We start from the raw sequence: 16,234 nt of genomic DNA, 5'->3' as shown, positions 1-16,234 counted from the left end.
TTTTTAGACAAGACAGAAAGTATCTAACTGATCAGGAACAGTCTTGATTTCATGTCAAAACTATACCCAACACAATGACTGCTGGCCTAAAATTAAAATCTAAACTATAAAGAATGTACATATAGAACCCACACCACAACACTACCTTGGATGATAAAACTTCTCAGACAGTAAGTCAAAAAATAAGTAACTCTCAGGCATAAAGATGAAAATGAAACATTTTTCAAGTAAACTGCAACATTGTTATTTTCCTTTTATTTCCCTATTTTGTTCCTTTTACTCTGCTTGAATAGAGAACCTTACAAGTGGTATAACTTTCAACTTGATCAGCTGTTTGCTCACACTAGGAAAATGCAGCAGTCAGTAGAACTACTATACAAAGTTTCCTTTTCATGCACTTGTTCTAGAGTTCCAGGTAGACAACCAAGACTTAAAAAGAAATCACTCCTTTCATTCACCAGCCCTAAACCTCATTCCAACAGCAAAAACTGCAAGAATTGAAAGAACCGGTTCTACTCAAGAAGTCATAAAGCATCTTTTTCCTTAAAAAAACCCCCACCACCTCACTTAAAAGAAAGGAAGCCTCCACATGTAAGTACAGAGATGAAAACAACTGAAATTTATTAAACAGCTGATAAGGTGACAAACTATCTCATTCCCTAAGGTTTGCTAGTTCCAAGCAACTTAACAGGAACTTAAGACAAAAAAAATCTAACAAATATTGATTGGAAATTTTAAAGCACCTGTTTCAAAACAGGGTGCAACTCTTTCATATTTTGTGTCTTCCCTTTTTACAACGCACCAGAAGTTGTAAATAAAATTTAAATTAACTGACTTACCTTTTTATCTTCTTTTACTTTGTGGGGTTTCTTTTTCATTTTTTTATCATCCAATTCTTGATCCGATGTAATAGCAGGATTATCTATGCCACCCTTCCATGTTTCAACAGGTGAAAGAAGTGGGTCTTCTTCACTTCCACGATGTCTTCCTTTTCTTTTAGGTTTAGAGGTGGTAAAAGCCTCATCATCACTTGCATCTGAATGTGTTCTCCTATAGTAAGACTTGGCTTTGCTGAACAGTGTCTTAGACTTGTATTTGTATTTTGAAGGCCTTCTTTCCCCATGACTTTTGGCTACTCTATCAGAAAACCCATTTTCTTCCTCACCTTGGGTATTTATAACAATTGAGTTTCGAACTTTAATAATACGATTCTGACTATCCTCTGGAACCGCATAGATATCATCTGCAAAGCCTTTGTGTTTGTAAACCATGTCAATAGGTTCAGCATAGTTGTCAGATTGGTCTGTATCTTCTGGTGGTGCTGCAGGCACTCGAGAAGGCTGTTTCCTGGGGTTTTTGCCAATACCTGCCTCAATTGTTTTCAGGAGGTTAGGATCCAGTTTTTTCACATTTGTTCTTGGAACAAGTGGTTTCGGTTTTATCGGAGGAGGCACTTTATGGTTGCGTTCATGGTCATGACAATTGATTGGCGTACTGTGAATAGGATACTCATTTCCTTCCAAATCCAGTCGGTACTTCGAACGATCACTAGGTGCTGGGAGTAACCTTACATCATCACCAATCGGACTGTAAGGCGGTGGTCCTTCGGCATCATCCTCTGAATCTGGGTAATTATAGTCAAGGGAACTTCCTCTCGGCGATCTTGGAAAAACATCTTCACTTGTATGCGTTGATTCCCTTGTGCTGTCTGACATGTAGGAACTTTCAATCATGTTTTTCTTCTCTAATACATCACTGAAGAACAATGTGAAAACCTCAGTTTGACGATGATATTGAGATAATGAATATAAAGCTGTAAACTTCGCAGTAATTTCTGTTGCTATGTGTTCTCCTTCAGTCATGAGTTCCTTGATTGCTTCATTCTCAAAGAAGTCCGCCTGGCTATCAGTAACAGCCACCAACTGGACAGGAATCGTATCCTGAACTTCAGAAAGAAATGCCCGAAGCATTCCCATGGATGCCTTTCGCTTCGCAGAATAGACCAGTATATATCCATGAACAAGTTCATCTTTCCTTACACCAATTGAAGAATGGTATGATAATATAGTTATCTGTATTCGACGTCTCTTTTCACCTATTATTTTATCAAGCATCAAAGAATTATTCTGGCCAGCCTGAGCAGCACTACAGGAGTGAGAATCAAGGAAAGGTGAAAGAATAAGATCCACACTGAATGGATCACCACACATGGCACACATGACAATCCTTAAGTCAGCTTCTGACAGATCTTTAATAGTGGGAACTGGACTTACAACATCAAAATTGTGTTTAACTGCTTCCAGTACTCCCCTTAGAGCTTGTTTTATTTGGGCCTCATTAAATTTGCGTGGGTATGTACCAGCAGGCACATCTACAAAAGGACACTGTAACTTGTTAGCCAATTGCTGTCCCTGATGTCTCAGAATAGGTAGATTCTTGCTAACACTGTCCCTCTGGTTAGCCAATATTAATGTAAATGAAAGATTAGCCATATACTTGTCTCTCCTTATCTGAGATGCTTCAGCCCTTATTTTTGCAATGCACTCCCCAATAAAAGTCAGTGATTCAATAGAGTTAAACACGCAGAAACAACCATGTGGTTTGAAGGCTGAGGTCCACAACTGAGTCAGCAGGTATGGGGATTTGGCATCAACAGGCCTAAGATCTAGTTCATATATTTTTCCATCTAATGCATATTCATCATCAGTGGATTGTGTCCGAATTTCATTTGCCAATTCTTGTGCAAGGCCATCTTTGCCCAAAATGAAAAGATTAATTTTATCAATGTTGGCACTATCATGGTATAAATTTGAGCGTCCATGGTCTAGTTGCAGAAGACTGTTGGCAAGCAACTCTTCTACTTTTATGTCCATGCAGTTTTGGCCACTAAGACAAGTTTCTTTAGTTGGGTGATATACAAATCCTATGTGTTTGAGCAGAAGAGATTCTCTATCAGGTGCAAGTTTCTGTAAAGCTTTGTATCTAGGTTCTTCACTCAGAACTGCATGAATTTCACTCATTTTATCTGTACTTGGTGTTGCATTAAGATCCAGATCATAAAATAGCTCTGAATGTTCAAAAAGCATTTCCTGAAACTCCTCTTTGGCTTTTTCAACAATCTCCCTCTGATGCCTACCATACACTTCCTTACTATCTGCATCAGTGATGTATTTGAATGCTTCGTCATCCACCACAAAACATATAACTTCTTCCCACGGCTGCCCGGGTGAAATGAATTGGATTTTCTCAAGAGTTTTTTTGAATTTCTCTTTCATTTCAACCCTCCTTTTTTCGGATATAAGATGCTGCACATGGTTTTGATAAACTTTTTCTGCCTCTAGGGTAGTGAGAAGGTCAAATGGAATCCTTCTGTCATTCACTTTATCTATGTGGTCAGTTTCATCCCAGGGTGTTTTTTCAAGCACTACAAAACAGGACTGGAAGTCAGGCCTTTTCTCCATTACCTTCAAGGCTTCTGACCAGCTCAAAAGTTCAATCTCATCTAGATTTGACAGAAGAGTATTAAGAGCTCTTGGCAATGCATTAATGTACTCCTCTTTTCTCTTTCTAATATGTTCCTGTTTAAGTTGCTCTATGTGTTTTGAAAATGTGTTTTTGGCCTTTTTTGTTCCTTCCAAATTTATGTACTCTTCATAATCAGGGTGGTTTTTCAGCTTGTTACTAACGGTTTTCCAAGTTGCATGATAGTCTCTCACAGTTTGGACAAGTTTTTCAAACTTATCTGTTGCCGTAACAACTAACTGTCTTTGAGTTTTATAGGCATCCAGATAGGGGATTATTTTAGGTTTACCACGAGTTTTATCCATCATTTGTACCAGTGCAGTAAAACATGTTTCAACATTGACATTGAATCTTGCCGATGTTTCCACGACCACAAGGTTCTTCTTATTTGAAGCAAAGGCCTGAACCTCTCGCAGATAATGATCCACACATTCATCACATTTTGTTGCTGCTATTATTATGGGTTTTTTAGACTTTGAGAGCTGGATATAAAGATTATTCACAAATTTAAGTTGATCATCAAACTTCCTATTGCATCCTTGGCTTACATCAATGCACAATAAAAACCCATCTATGTTTAATTTCCCTTCAGGCATTTGTTTTTGCTCAAAGTCTTGCTCCAAGCCTAGCTGATCTGTGCAAATGTACATTAGTTTTTCTGCGGACTGCAGTTTGGAGGCAGCTGCACGTTTTATGTACGGTTGTAAATTTGTACTCCGATGAGGCAAGAAAGTCTGATCATCAATGAACTCAGTCTGTTCAATTACATGAATTCTGCACTCAATTCCATCCTCACCACTTTGTGTTACGTCACCCCAGTACAAAAAGTGATCATTGTTAACAACTCTTCCTCCAAAGTCAATTGTGCTAAGCACAGAGGTATGCTCAGGATAATATTCATCTGCTTTTGATCGAACGAATCTATTGCACAAACATGACTTTCCGACTCCACAATTACCTTTATCCTTTTCAGTTCCAGACAGTCCAACAACACTAACAGCATAAGATGGGGGGCGTGGCTCTTTGTTTTTTGCCATCATAACTTTCCTCTCATCCTTTTGCAATTATCAAGGTAACTGTATGCGGTTTTCATTCTGGAAAAGGTTCCTACAAATTTAAATTGTATATCCAGGGTTCCAAAAATCGCTTTCAGTCATTCCTGCTTCAGCTTGTGATTAAGACAAACTCAGACAACCATGACAAGGAGGATCATCTTCCTAAAAAATACAGAGAAAAAAAGATTGTTCAAGATTGCAGGTATTTCTTTAAAATATTCATTAAAAAAGGAGATTTTAAGAAGCACTTTTAATTGATCACCCTGATTTTCTGTGTATATGAAAATTCTTCAACTTCTTTGAACAAGGTTTTAAATTCACAGTTCAGTATGAACTATAGTTAATGCTATTTATACGACAAATTTAAAAATAAACAGATTTTAGGCACAGTTTAGTAGTAGTTTGTCAGCTGTTTTGATAGCTGATCAGCATTACTTCTAAAAAAAGAAAACCCACACCCAAATCCCCAAATTACTCTTTTCCTCCTTAACTTATGAATACTGGGCACTAAAAAGCAAAAATACAACATAAAACCTCTAAACCCAACCCAATATTCATGTACTTCTATTCACACTCACATTTTCACTAGGTATGCTCATCTGCATGAATAACACTACTTTTATGTGCATTTGTAGTTTTGAGCTTAGGTTGCAGTAAAGAAAACTTCAAAATAAGTAGTTGTAAAAGCAGGCAGTTGGCCGCATGGCTCAGCTGCTACCTATCTGCCAAAGTAGACTACTTTATTTGTACACTAACAGCAAACTGCTTTTAAGGTGATGTTTCAAACCTGAATACTACAGGAAAACACAAATATCATAAAAATACTAAGAGTAGGACTTATGTATAGATTTTAAGAATACAGTGTTGTCACTTCTTCTGTTTCTATTAAAAAAAACCAGACTTTTATTAACTGGAAACAAAAAAACTACTATATCTACATTCAGATGTTAACAGAATTACTACAAGGTTCCAGTGGCCTTATTGAAGCTGTCATCAAGTATAACAATTAAGACTACGTCTCAATTATTAATCAGAAGACTTTGCTTGCATGCATACTGCAAATGGAAATGTATTTGTTGGTTTTGAATCAATTACATTATGAGGAAGAAAGAAAAAACTGAATACCCAAATAACTGGTCCCAGTAGATTGTGACAAGTGGCATGAAATCTAGTTGGGGGCCAGTAACTAGAAGTGCACTCCATAGGCCAGTACTGGGTCCAACACTGTTCAGTATCTTCATTAATTACCTGGATGACAGGGGAGAATGTATCCTCAGCAAGTTTGCTGATGACAAAATTAGGAGGCGCGGGTGATACAGGCCTGCATGCAGGGAGGAATAACTCCATGTACCAGTATATGCTGGGAGCCACCTGCCTGAAGAGCAGCTGGACAGAAGGGGACCTGGGGATCCCAGTGGACGTGAACCCCAGCGGTGTGCACTTGTGGCAAACAAGGCTAAGAGTCCCCTGGGCAGCACTAGACAATTTACTGCCAGCAGGTCAAGGCAGGTGAACCTTCCCCTCTTTGCAGCACTGGTAAGGCCACACCTGATGCACTGCGCCCAGTTCTACAGCACAGGAGAGATACAGAACTATTGGAGAATGCAGCAGGGGGTTAAAGCACCACCAGCATCTCTCATTCAAGGAAAGGCTAGGAGGGCTAGGACTGTTTAACCTGGCAAAGAGAAGACTCAGGGAAGATCTCAGGGGAACATCAATGTGTACAAGTATTGGGAGGAAAGGTGCAAGGAAGGCAGAGCCAGACTCTTTTCAGTTGTGCCCCGGAAGAGGACAGGAGGCAATGGGCACAGACTAAAATACACAAGATGCCAAATGAACATCAGAAAATACTTTTTTTATTGTGAGGGTGACTGAGCACTGGTCTGGTTTGCCCAGAGAGGTTGCAAAGGCTCCTGCACCAAAGATATTCAAAAGACACCTGGACACAGACCTGGGAAATCTGCCCTAGGTGACTGTTCTATACTCTGTGAAAATATTTTGATTAAAATACTTCTCATTTTCTTGGTAAGAAGACAACTATTACATGGCACTGTAAATGAAAGGTAGATACCACGGTACTTAACATATTTGTAAATGCTTTTACATTTGTAGAGTACAAAGTAACAACATAAAGGTACTTAAAACAAACATGCAAATAGCCCTTATAAGAACACAAATATAACAAGCATAGGTACTGAAATTTTAGTGTTACATACTTTGCCCTTCTTAGCATCAATTAACTAACCAAAATATAAAATACAAACTACATACATAAAACCAGCTATTAGTTATAGAAATTACAGAAAAAGGACAGTACTTTTTTTAGGAAAAAAGTATCAACTTCATTACAAAATGAAGAGGAACACCTAATTTTCATACTTGAGAGCTCTTCTATTGCAAAAACTGAAACTTTTATGCCAGATTTTAGAATTATTTTTTGTTTAAATCAGATTACTCAAAGACACATTCAGAAAGACAACTTGTATTTGGAATTTTGCTTTTCACTGTTTCCACTGTGTTTATTATATTCTTAAAACACAGAATTTGGAGCTAACAGAAAATGCCTCCAGGAATAAAAATACTTAGCAAAAGTAACATCCTTTACAAGCAGTATTTATATTACTACAAATAAACCCAGTGTTTTCTTTCTAAAGCAAAGCTTATCATAGTAGCATCATTCAAACTGTTAGAATGAGAAATTTAGTCAGCACTTTCACTATAAAATGTTTTCTGTTTGCCACAGCACAATACAGATTTCATGTGGACTAAACTAGAACACAAGAATCTTCATCCACAGGATTACTTCATTTCATCAGGAAGACACTGTCAATTTGAAATTAGTTTATAAGAAACAATTAATACTTTCAGATACTCTACATCATCAGTAACAAAGGTTGTTCCTCCTCCATCTATGAAATGTTTTGTTAAATTGATACATTTTTAAGCAAGTAAGTACAAGGAGTAAGATGAAAGGGGACACTGACAAAGGGAGAACAAACACATCAGTCTATCATTAAAGTTCTGACATGGAAGATTTTAACCATAGCAGAAGCTGAATCACTAAAGAGATTTAAAATCAGTGTGGGTTTGGTTTTTTTTTAAATACAGTTCCTACTTTGCACTGATTGTACAAAGTCACAAAATGAAATCTATTTTAATTAAGTAATACGACTGGTAAAAATCTGACATTATAATGGCTTCACATTTAATATGTTATCATCATTAAATTGCTCTCCAAATGGAAGATTTTTCATTTCACTATACCACTAATGTAAAGATACTTTTATAGTTTTGTACTGTTTTAAAGCACGTACACTGGAAATTAATTGTAAATTAGTTCCATTATCTTAGTTCAATCTGCCTAATTCAATTATAACAAATTGTAAATACTACGATTCACCCAACCCTCCCCCCCACCTTTGTTACAGATTCAAACAAGGGGTTGTTTGATTTCCCCAATTAATTTCAATCTTAGGATTGAAAATAATACATCTATGATATACAGAAAATTCTGAGGCACTCAGAAGATACAAAGTGTCTGACATCACTACAGGAATAATCTCTAACCATCTACAGATGCACTGTAGGACCTTGTCTCTACAGATTTTTAGATTTCCAAGTGTAGTTATAAAGAAATTAAGGTAGCATCTTGTACTTATTTACCCACCTTCCCCCTTAAACATAATAAAGGCCTAAAGCCCAAACTTACCCTTAGGAAAACGAGGTGCAAAGCAAGATGACTATCCTGCTGTAATCTTCCTGCAGTAATGTCACACATTTAAACAGTGCCCTTCAGTAAGTCCTTCCCTGAGGGATCTGAAAACAAAAAATAAGAACCATTAAAACTTTCAAGTTTATGAAGGAAGAAGCAGCAATCAGAGAAGGTACAACACTTCAGCTATGCATGAGGATTGTTTTCCTTATTTTAAACCCATAAACAAAACTCAAGATCTCAAGCTGGTATTTATCTAAGTTTAGAAGTTTTAAATCCTGCAAGTACACCTGTTAAAGGGGAGAGTTCTTACATGACTGTGATTTGAATTTCAACTTGATATTTCAACAATACCTAGTTTGCAGAAGCCTGTTCTGAAAAAAATTAATGTAGTTTCTCAGATAACATATAAAATGTGAGCTACAAAAATCACTAATCACTTGTAGAGTAATTTGGAATTCTAAAGTATTTAGAACACAGCTTTGTCAGATGAAGTTGGTATAGTCATAAGTACAAAATATATTAAACAAATGTATGTCTATGTACATATATTTTATTACTAGGAAAAAAAGTACAGTCTACCTCAAAACCTTTTTACTTGTAATACACCACTTCTAAATTAAAAGGCCTCCTGAACTGTGACAAATTAGAAATTGAAAGTACAATTATATTTGAAGATTTTGAATTCTCAACTAGGGTACAAGTTATTAATATAACCCTCTTAAGTGCTGATCTCACTGCAGGGATGCTACTATAAAGTAACAAAAAACTGAACTCTCTTCCACTGTTCTTCCCTTTGCATTCACACAAAACCCAGACTTTGCCAGGCCAGTGATCCATACATTATGATGCAGAAAAGGAAAGGAACTTGAGTCACCTGCACTGGAATATTATGTAAGCCATTCTGAACTAAGGAAAGGTGTCATTGTTAAGCAAGATGCAGCACCACACTATATATGCTAAATACTATATCAAAACAGCAGAGCTTTTTCTTGTTTTGCCACTTACAATTATATTCTTAGTAATTTCACTCGGCATTGGGAATAATGCAGGTAACTGAAAGAGTCTAAGCTTTAGCAAAATTTTCTTTTGGACAAAAACGGTTTGGCTATACTGATAAACAATATACCAATATCACAACAGTAACTAATCTGGTGGTACCAAACAATACCTGAATTAATAGGCAGCAGTCTATCAGTCCTGCATTAAGCCTGGCTGAGCTTCAGTGCTAAATTCTATCACTTGAACAAGAAGACAGGCGGTAAGTGCTGTTCCCTGCCCTTATCTCCAAGCTGTGGCACTCCTCTACATCCACAGCTACCTGAGCAGAGCAGATAGTTGCTCATGAGGAAAAAGACAATGGGACTCTGAAGAACTCAGGAGTATGTGGAAGAGCTAAGAGAAAAGTGTCTCTGCTTGCAAGATGGCATCTGAGGTTTGACGGACACGGCCACAAGAGAAAGCTCAAAAACAGGCCCCCACAACATCAGTCAGAAACGTTACGAGGCCAGAGAAATCTCTATTTACAAATACATGTTTCCCAAAATCTTCTGAGCTGAATTCTAAACACTAGAGTAGAATGACATATTATTAGCAAGTAATAAATACTTGAAGAGTTAATCACCTATCATTATTTAGTAATTGTGGCTGCACAGGAACTTGTAGATGAGTTCACAGTCAAGAAAATCACTTACAGATAAATACTCCTGAGTATTTCTCAATACCCTCCTGTTTTCTGAACCTAAAAATGTTTTAGACCTAACATGGCTGAAGTAAAAATGTTGTCTGAAAGAGTCTACAGAATTGCTTATGACTGTCAACTATTTAAGCAGCTGCCAATGGGAAAAATAAAGAGTTTTTTCCCCAAGTCCTTTACTCACTCTGTAGTGTTGTATAGACCCAATCGTTTATGGATTAGTATTTTCTGGGGTTAGTTTCAATTAGCATAGTCTTGCAAGTCTGTTTGTAAATCACCTGGAGAAGCAAAGAAAAGCATACGTGAACAGCCTAGTCTGCTTTACCAGGTACACGAATACACCAACAGAAACTTACTGTAACCTCTACAGCAGATCACAAAGTAAATTCAAACACAGTAGGTATCACTGAAATGGTCTGGAGGATGAGTTTGAAAGTGTTGCGCACTCAAAATATCACTGACCATGATTCCAAGAAAGTTACAGCTCCAGATTCAAGTTACTACTGACACCAAGTTTTTATACTGAGTCATTCCTCACTTGATACTTTTTGAGAACCAAAACTTGGCATTGGAAAACATTTACTACAGTACCCAATGCCCAAGATCTATCAGCACAACAATAACTATAGCCCTACTCAAAACAGAGTAAGAATTCAACTGTGTTCCCTTCTACAACCAGTAAAAAAAAAAAGTTGATGTACCCTAATGTAATGTTGTCATTTCTTGTTCAGTATTTACCAGGAGTTACCTTTTTCACACAAGCAAGCATAAGAAATCTTCCCTTCAAGTGAAAATCCTTTTTAGAAATGAAACCAGAGTATACTGATGTCACCTTATCAACAATTTCAAATCACCTAAGTCTGTTGAGGTCCTAACACTTAATGTGTCCTGTCCACTTCACAAGCATACCAATATTCTTGCCTGCACAAGTGCTGGTAACCTTAATTAATCACACTTGAAATCTTACTTATAAATAATGATAAATACAACAATTACCCAAGTATCAGCCAACATGAGAAAAAACACTATACAGACATTATCACATTATCACAAAGTAAGCTCAATCAAGCAACATCCAGACTTAAAGGACAATATCTTGCAATGCCCTCAAGAGTGATCCTCTGGCTGAAAAGGAATATGGTGTAACTGGTATGCTGATTAATCATGCCAGGGAAATGAAGGATGAGAATGGGTGACTACAATCACCGTTCATTTCAGATTTGGTTAGTATGATGGCCAACTACCATCCCTACAGTAGTTCTGTAGCCTAGATTATTCTTTCCATACAAAAGCAAAGTAACCAATGTATTAAAAAAAAAAAAAAAAAAAAGAGAGACAACTTCATATTACAAAGCAATGAAAAACTGTGTTTAAAAACAGAAGTTCAAAGCTCTTCGTTCCTGCTAAGTTCAATAAATGTCTTCTATTAATAATAATACACTGAAGACTGTGTATTACCCAAATTAAATCAGAGCCTAAATATTATTTCTGAATTCTAAACAAAACATCATTTTTTAGGTGGAATCTAGCAGTCCCAGGGCACCTATTATCATCATTGCTCTCCACAAAAAAAAAAACCAAACAAGAGAAAAACCAAACCAACCTAAATAAATTAAACCAAGGTACAATAAACAGGTAAATTGCAAAGGTTCAAATTACCAGCACTGCAGTATTCTGAACTTAGGCCTCTCAAGTTACTTATCTTCAGATTTTTGAAAATCTGAAAGCATTCAGTATAGTTTCAAAGCCTGTACTTCACAGGGAAGGAAAGTGCAAGTTTACAGAAATAATAAATTCTTAATTCTTTATGCATAGGATAAGCTCCAACCGAAAACATGGAGAGTGGTCAGAGAAGTTTCTCAGGGCAAGTCTCCAATCAGGCTTATTTACAGAGGTACTCAGGAAGAACACAAAAGAACTAATGGAGAAATCGGACAAAGGGGATCCATCAAAAAACTTATAAAAATAGAAGAAAGAAAAAGAAGCAGACAAAGAAGGAAGGATCAAAGTAAGGACAGAAAAAGAGGTAAAATGCATTGCCTGGAAGAAAAAAACAAGAACATTTACATCCTGTATCAGCAACTACAGCTAATTTCACTGATCCCCAGATCTGGATCGTTTCAGATTATTTTGCTTCATGAGCAATTGCAGTATAGAATCCAGGACTCGACACCATAAAGCTTAGTTTGTTGTTTGACCTTGTACAAGCAATATATGTCATATCTACCTGTGTAAAACAACACTGGTTATCCCCTACTTAAAATTACGAAACGAGAAAGAGAAATGGCATATATAAGCAGCAAATAATATTCTGCATAAAAATTAGCCAACTTTAATAAATGCCAAAATGCAACAATATACACTTTTCCAAAAACTGCACATGCAGGTATTGGTTTTGCTTTTTTAAATGCAAACATTCTTCTGTCATGTTTGAATGTCAACTGATGCAGAACTGCAAAAATGTGTGGGAATTTTAACTCAAAGCCAAAAAACCTCTTTATTTACCACAAAATGTAATGGGCAGAACTAGCCAAAGATTAATTATTTTGTTTTCCAATAGATGTTAGTGACTAGAAAGACACAGTTAACATGCAAATTCAAAATAACTTCACAATTGTTTCAGATTTTCTTGTGAGGAACTATGAACTTGCTTTTCTTTAAATATTTCACCAAATCTATAAACATAAGGAAGTGATGAGATAGTTCAAACAATAATCTGTAAAATGCAATACTCTTCCAGCTCACTTACACTGACCTTTAGGCTAAAAATTCTCAAGAGTGAAAAAGAACCAAACAACCAAACAAAGAGTGATTAAAGAGCGATTAAGTATTTTGTGTGCCCATTAGGAGAGACGTAACACAGATACAGGGGAGGAAAAAGTCCCGGGAGCGCTAGTCCTGACCTCCCAGCGTGACCGCGACCCCCCTAAACTGCGCTGAGCTCCCCGCCGGGCCCTGCGGGGGCCTTGAGGGCAGCGGGGGCGCGGGCACCGCGCCGGGCAGCCCCGCGCCCGCCAGCGCCGCGCGCACAAAGCCCTCTGGCGGCGCGAGCCCTCCCTGGCCGCGGGACGCAGGCCCCTCTGGAAAGCATTCCTTCCTTATCACCGAGCAGGAATGCACCACGGGCTCGCTCGCACAGCTACGTCATGGCCACGAATCGGGCTGTTTTCAGTCCGCCCGACGTAACCGTGCCAGCAGAACTCAGCCGTGGGTATCTGCCTTCCAAAGTGCCACTCTCTCGGAGGTCAGGGAGTGTCACCCCCCAAGAACGCCCTCTGCACACAATCCTAAGGACACACCGCGGAGCAGTCTACTACACGGAGTGATGTGCAGTGCTTTGTGAAGTGTTATGCGACATACTCCTGAAGGATGCCAGTACATGGGATTTATCTTGTGTCAAGAAAGTACTTTTGGAAGCCTAAAGATAGCGTCAGCATCCTTTTAATATCTTTATTAAACATAAAGGAATTATTTTTCCACCATCTCCTCAAATAACAAGTCCCAACAGGGAAACTTACACAGAACAATCTATTATTATAATCAGTGCTTTTCTTTTCTACAAAGTCTGCACACGGAAAGAACACCTACAGCTTTAGGAAAGCACATAGCTGGAAAAATATGTGGAGCATTTGGTTCTGTTAGTGCTAAATATAGCATTTTAAAACAATTTAGTCTGACCCTAAAGTATTTAATCAGATTATGTTACACATGCAACACCTTAGCTAAAGTAAAGTCCAATACCAGGGAGTGGTAGGCATTTGGTTGCAATTATTTACAATTTTACAACAATGGCAGCTGCTTTAGATAGCGATACTTTAGAAAAAAATGCAATTTCAGTTCAGTATGTTCCATGCCTAAAGCAACTTATACTAAAACAAGTCAGTGATAACAAATGCTTCAACAACTTCCCATACTTTAAGTACTATAGACTTTAAAAAAACCCCTACATTTGCATCATACTTCTTAAGATCTAGTAATACTGAGTTTTAGTAGAGTACTATAAATATAATTTTAAGATTTTTAGCACTTCTTAAAAATAGTTTTCAAAGCAACACAAAAATGATAGTAAACCCTTACAAAAATGCACCTGGATGAATATTTGTAATACCCTTTACTTTAGATTTGTACTATAAATAAGTACGGGTTTTATCAGAAGGCAGCCAACTCTGGTCACTGATGTCACTGCTGAAAACAACTGTCATGCAGAAGACCCTTCAGAAGGTAAGACAGCACAACTGACAAAAAAGCCACCTATTGACTCCTCATTCTTGATGAAATAAGTATACAGGCATCAGTGCTGCAACTGGCTTCAATGCACAGGTTTAAAATGGACGTCCAATTGACCAGCAAACGCTGTTCTCTCTCTACTGCTTTTACTCTGCAGTGTAGAGTTTTCAAATTTCTGTCAAGGATTTTATTAAGAAAAAAAATCCTCCAGTTTATCTGCATGACACGAAACTAAAGAATACACACATACTCCCACAGGCCTATTTTGGTCTAGATTAAAAACGTTCCCCTGCTACTTATTAAGGAAATATTCCACGCTGATATCAAAAGCGATACTGGAGAGAGAAAAAGAGGGGGATACAGAGGGGTGGGGTGTATAATGGGGAGAAGGTGACAAGTATGTCTTCCTTTTATAACTACACAGTCCTGCTTCTTTTTTTAATTAAAGCAGTGTTTCATATTCCTTATGTCTTATAGCTACAACACCATGGCATTACATCTGTATGTCTCTGGTGATTCCCTTGGGTGGAGAGAGTCTAAAGGTTATGCTGCTTGAAGGGATTCAAAATGCTTCAAAGCTGCAACACTGCAACTGGCTACCCTATTCCAAAGCCTTAAAATCCACCTGGTGGAAAAACAGAAATGCACACACATCATTAGGAGAGTGAAGTTTTCTGAAATTTAATATCGAGCAATATTTGAAGGTGAAAGGAAGGAGGAGGGGAATGGACAACTGTTCAAATTTAGTAGAGGAGGAAAAGAACAGAGAAGGCGTGAATGAGTATTAGCGGGTAATGAGGAGGAAAATAAGTACAGAGAAAGGAGAAAAGGGAGGAAAGGCAGTGGGAATGGAAGAAGGGAGGAAGCTAAAGGAGTAGGCAGAAGAAGGGAATGAGGAAGGAAGAAGAGAGGAGCAGGGAAGCTCCCCTTCCTGTCTTCCTCCCTCCCTAGAGAGCCGTGACCAGCTGGCAGCCTCGCAGAGCAGGCTCAGACCCTCCCATTGCTCAGGCCTTCATCACCTGTCTGGGACCAGGCACTCCGCTCCCTGCCCTTCCCGCCCGCCCTCCGTGGCGCGGAGGGGCCGAGGGGGCCGGGCGGGGGGCGCGGGGCCGGTGCCCGCTCCCCACGCGGCCCCAGCCCTCCGAACTGGTTACAGCCAGCGGCCGCCGCGCCGGCTCGCCGGGCTGCAGCCGCCTCCTCCCCCCGCTCCCCTTCCGCCTGCCGGGCCGGCCGCCCCGCTCCAGGCCGGGCTGGCTCCCACGGGACCGCATTCCTCCCCTCACCTCGCGCCGTCGGGATCCGGCTCCTCGGCGGCGGCGAGAGCGGCAGCATTCCCGGGACGCTCTCTCCACGCCGGCGCCCCCGGCGGCTTCTCCTCCCCGCGGGGCTCTCTCCGCTCTCCGGCCCGCAGCTCCCGAGCGCTCCCGGCCGCCGCAGCCCCGTCCCGCCTCTCCGCTCTCTCCCCGGCGCTCAGTAATGGCGGCCGCCGAGCCTCCCCGGCTCTCGCTTCGCTGACGGAGTCTCTCTCTCCCCCTAACTTTACCTCAGCAGCTTCCCTCCCCTCCCCCCTCCCTCCCGCCGCCGCGGCTCAGCGCGCGCCCGCCCGGACAGCTGCGCGTGCGCGGGAAAGAGCCTCTTCCTGCTGCCGCTGGATTCCCTGGGAAGCCTGGGAGGGCGCGCGCGGCCGGCACCCAGCTGCGCGCGCACGCGCGCCGCCCCGCCTCCCGCCCCCTCCCCGGCCCGTGCGGGGGCGCGCGCGGCGCGCACCTGCTCGTGCTCTGGTGGCCGCGCGGTTAGCGCGGGGAGTCGGGAGTCGCAGGGCCTGGAGTTCGAGTCCCGCCTCGGGCAGCGGCGCAGGCCGGGACGCCGCGACGCCCCTTCGCGAGAGTGGCTCCGAGGTGTGCAGGTGGCCACGGGCTTGATCCCGGGCCACCGGCTCTGGCGGGTGGGGGCCAGCCTAAGCTGGGGCCTACCCTAAACCTACAGCCAGCAGCGCTGCCTCCCGGGGAAGAAACTGGCGGA

General features: G+C 40.3%; 2 protein-coding genes across 5 annotated transcripts in view; one reads left to right on the top strand and one right to left on the bottom strand.

Moving 5' to 3' along the window:
• Window positions 1-15,765, bottom strand: part of ARHGAP5 (Rho GTPase activating protein 5) — a 47,803-nt gene extending 32,038 nt beyond the window's left edge. Inside the window, exons 1-4 of one of the 4 annotated variants that reach the window (XM_042048433.1) lie at window positions 15,496-15,763; window positions 10,170-10,263; window positions 8,287-8,393; window positions 840-4,739 (exon numbers count right to left, since the gene is read on the bottom strand). In XM_042048433.1, coding sequence (XP_041904367.1) covers window positions 840-4,562 — 3,723 coding nt within the window. In that variant the 5' untranslated portion in view covers window positions 4,563-4,739; window positions 8,287-8,393; window positions 10,170-10,263; window positions 15,496-15,763. Of the gene's footprint in view, window positions 1-839; window positions 4,740-5,702; window positions 5,826-8,286; window positions 8,394-10,169; window positions 10,264-15,495 lie in introns of all 4 variants that reach the window. The other 3 variants (XM_042048434.1, XM_042048435.1, XM_042048432.1) reach the window with 3 other exon arrangements.
• Window positions 13,132-16,134, top strand: LOC121673682 (protein transport protein SEC31-like). The gene is made up of 3 exons (XM_042047272.1): window positions 13,132-13,229; window positions 14,142-14,206; window positions 15,164-16,134. Exons 1-3 carry the CDS (start codon window positions 13,132-13,134, stop codon window positions 16,132-16,134), a joined length of 1,134 nt encoding a protein of 377 aa, XP_041903206.1.
• Window positions 16,135-16,234: the final 100 nt, after the last annotated feature.

The sequence above is a fragment of the Corvus kubaryi genome, unplaced genomic scaffold (genome assembly GCF_017639235.1).
Source record: "Corvus kubaryi isolate FWS band 111438036 unplaced genomic scaffold, C.kubaryi_AGA036_p1.0 66, whole genome shotgun sequence".
NCBI classification, from domain to species: domain Eukaryota; kingdom Metazoa; phylum Chordata; class Aves; order Passeriformes; family Corvidae; genus Corvus; species Corvus kubaryi.
Note: the sequence above shows the minus strand (reverse complement) of the source record. Positions and strands in the feature narration are given on the sequence as shown.

Bases quoted from the DNA above. Each gene is read 5' to 3' on its own strand.
- LOC121673682 (XM_042047272.1), top strand. From the start codon at position 13,132: ATGGCCACGAATCGGGCTGTTTTCAGTCCGCCCGACGTAACCGTGCCA. The intron at 13,230-14,141 runs GTCAGGGAGTGT...TTTTATCAGAAG, and splicing joins AAAGTGCCACTCTCTCGGAG to GCAGCCAACTCTGGTCACTG. The intron at 14,207-15,163 runs GTAAGACAGCAC...CTCCCTCCCTAG, and splicing joins TGCAGAAGACCCTTCAGAAG to AGAGCCGTGACCAGCTGGCA.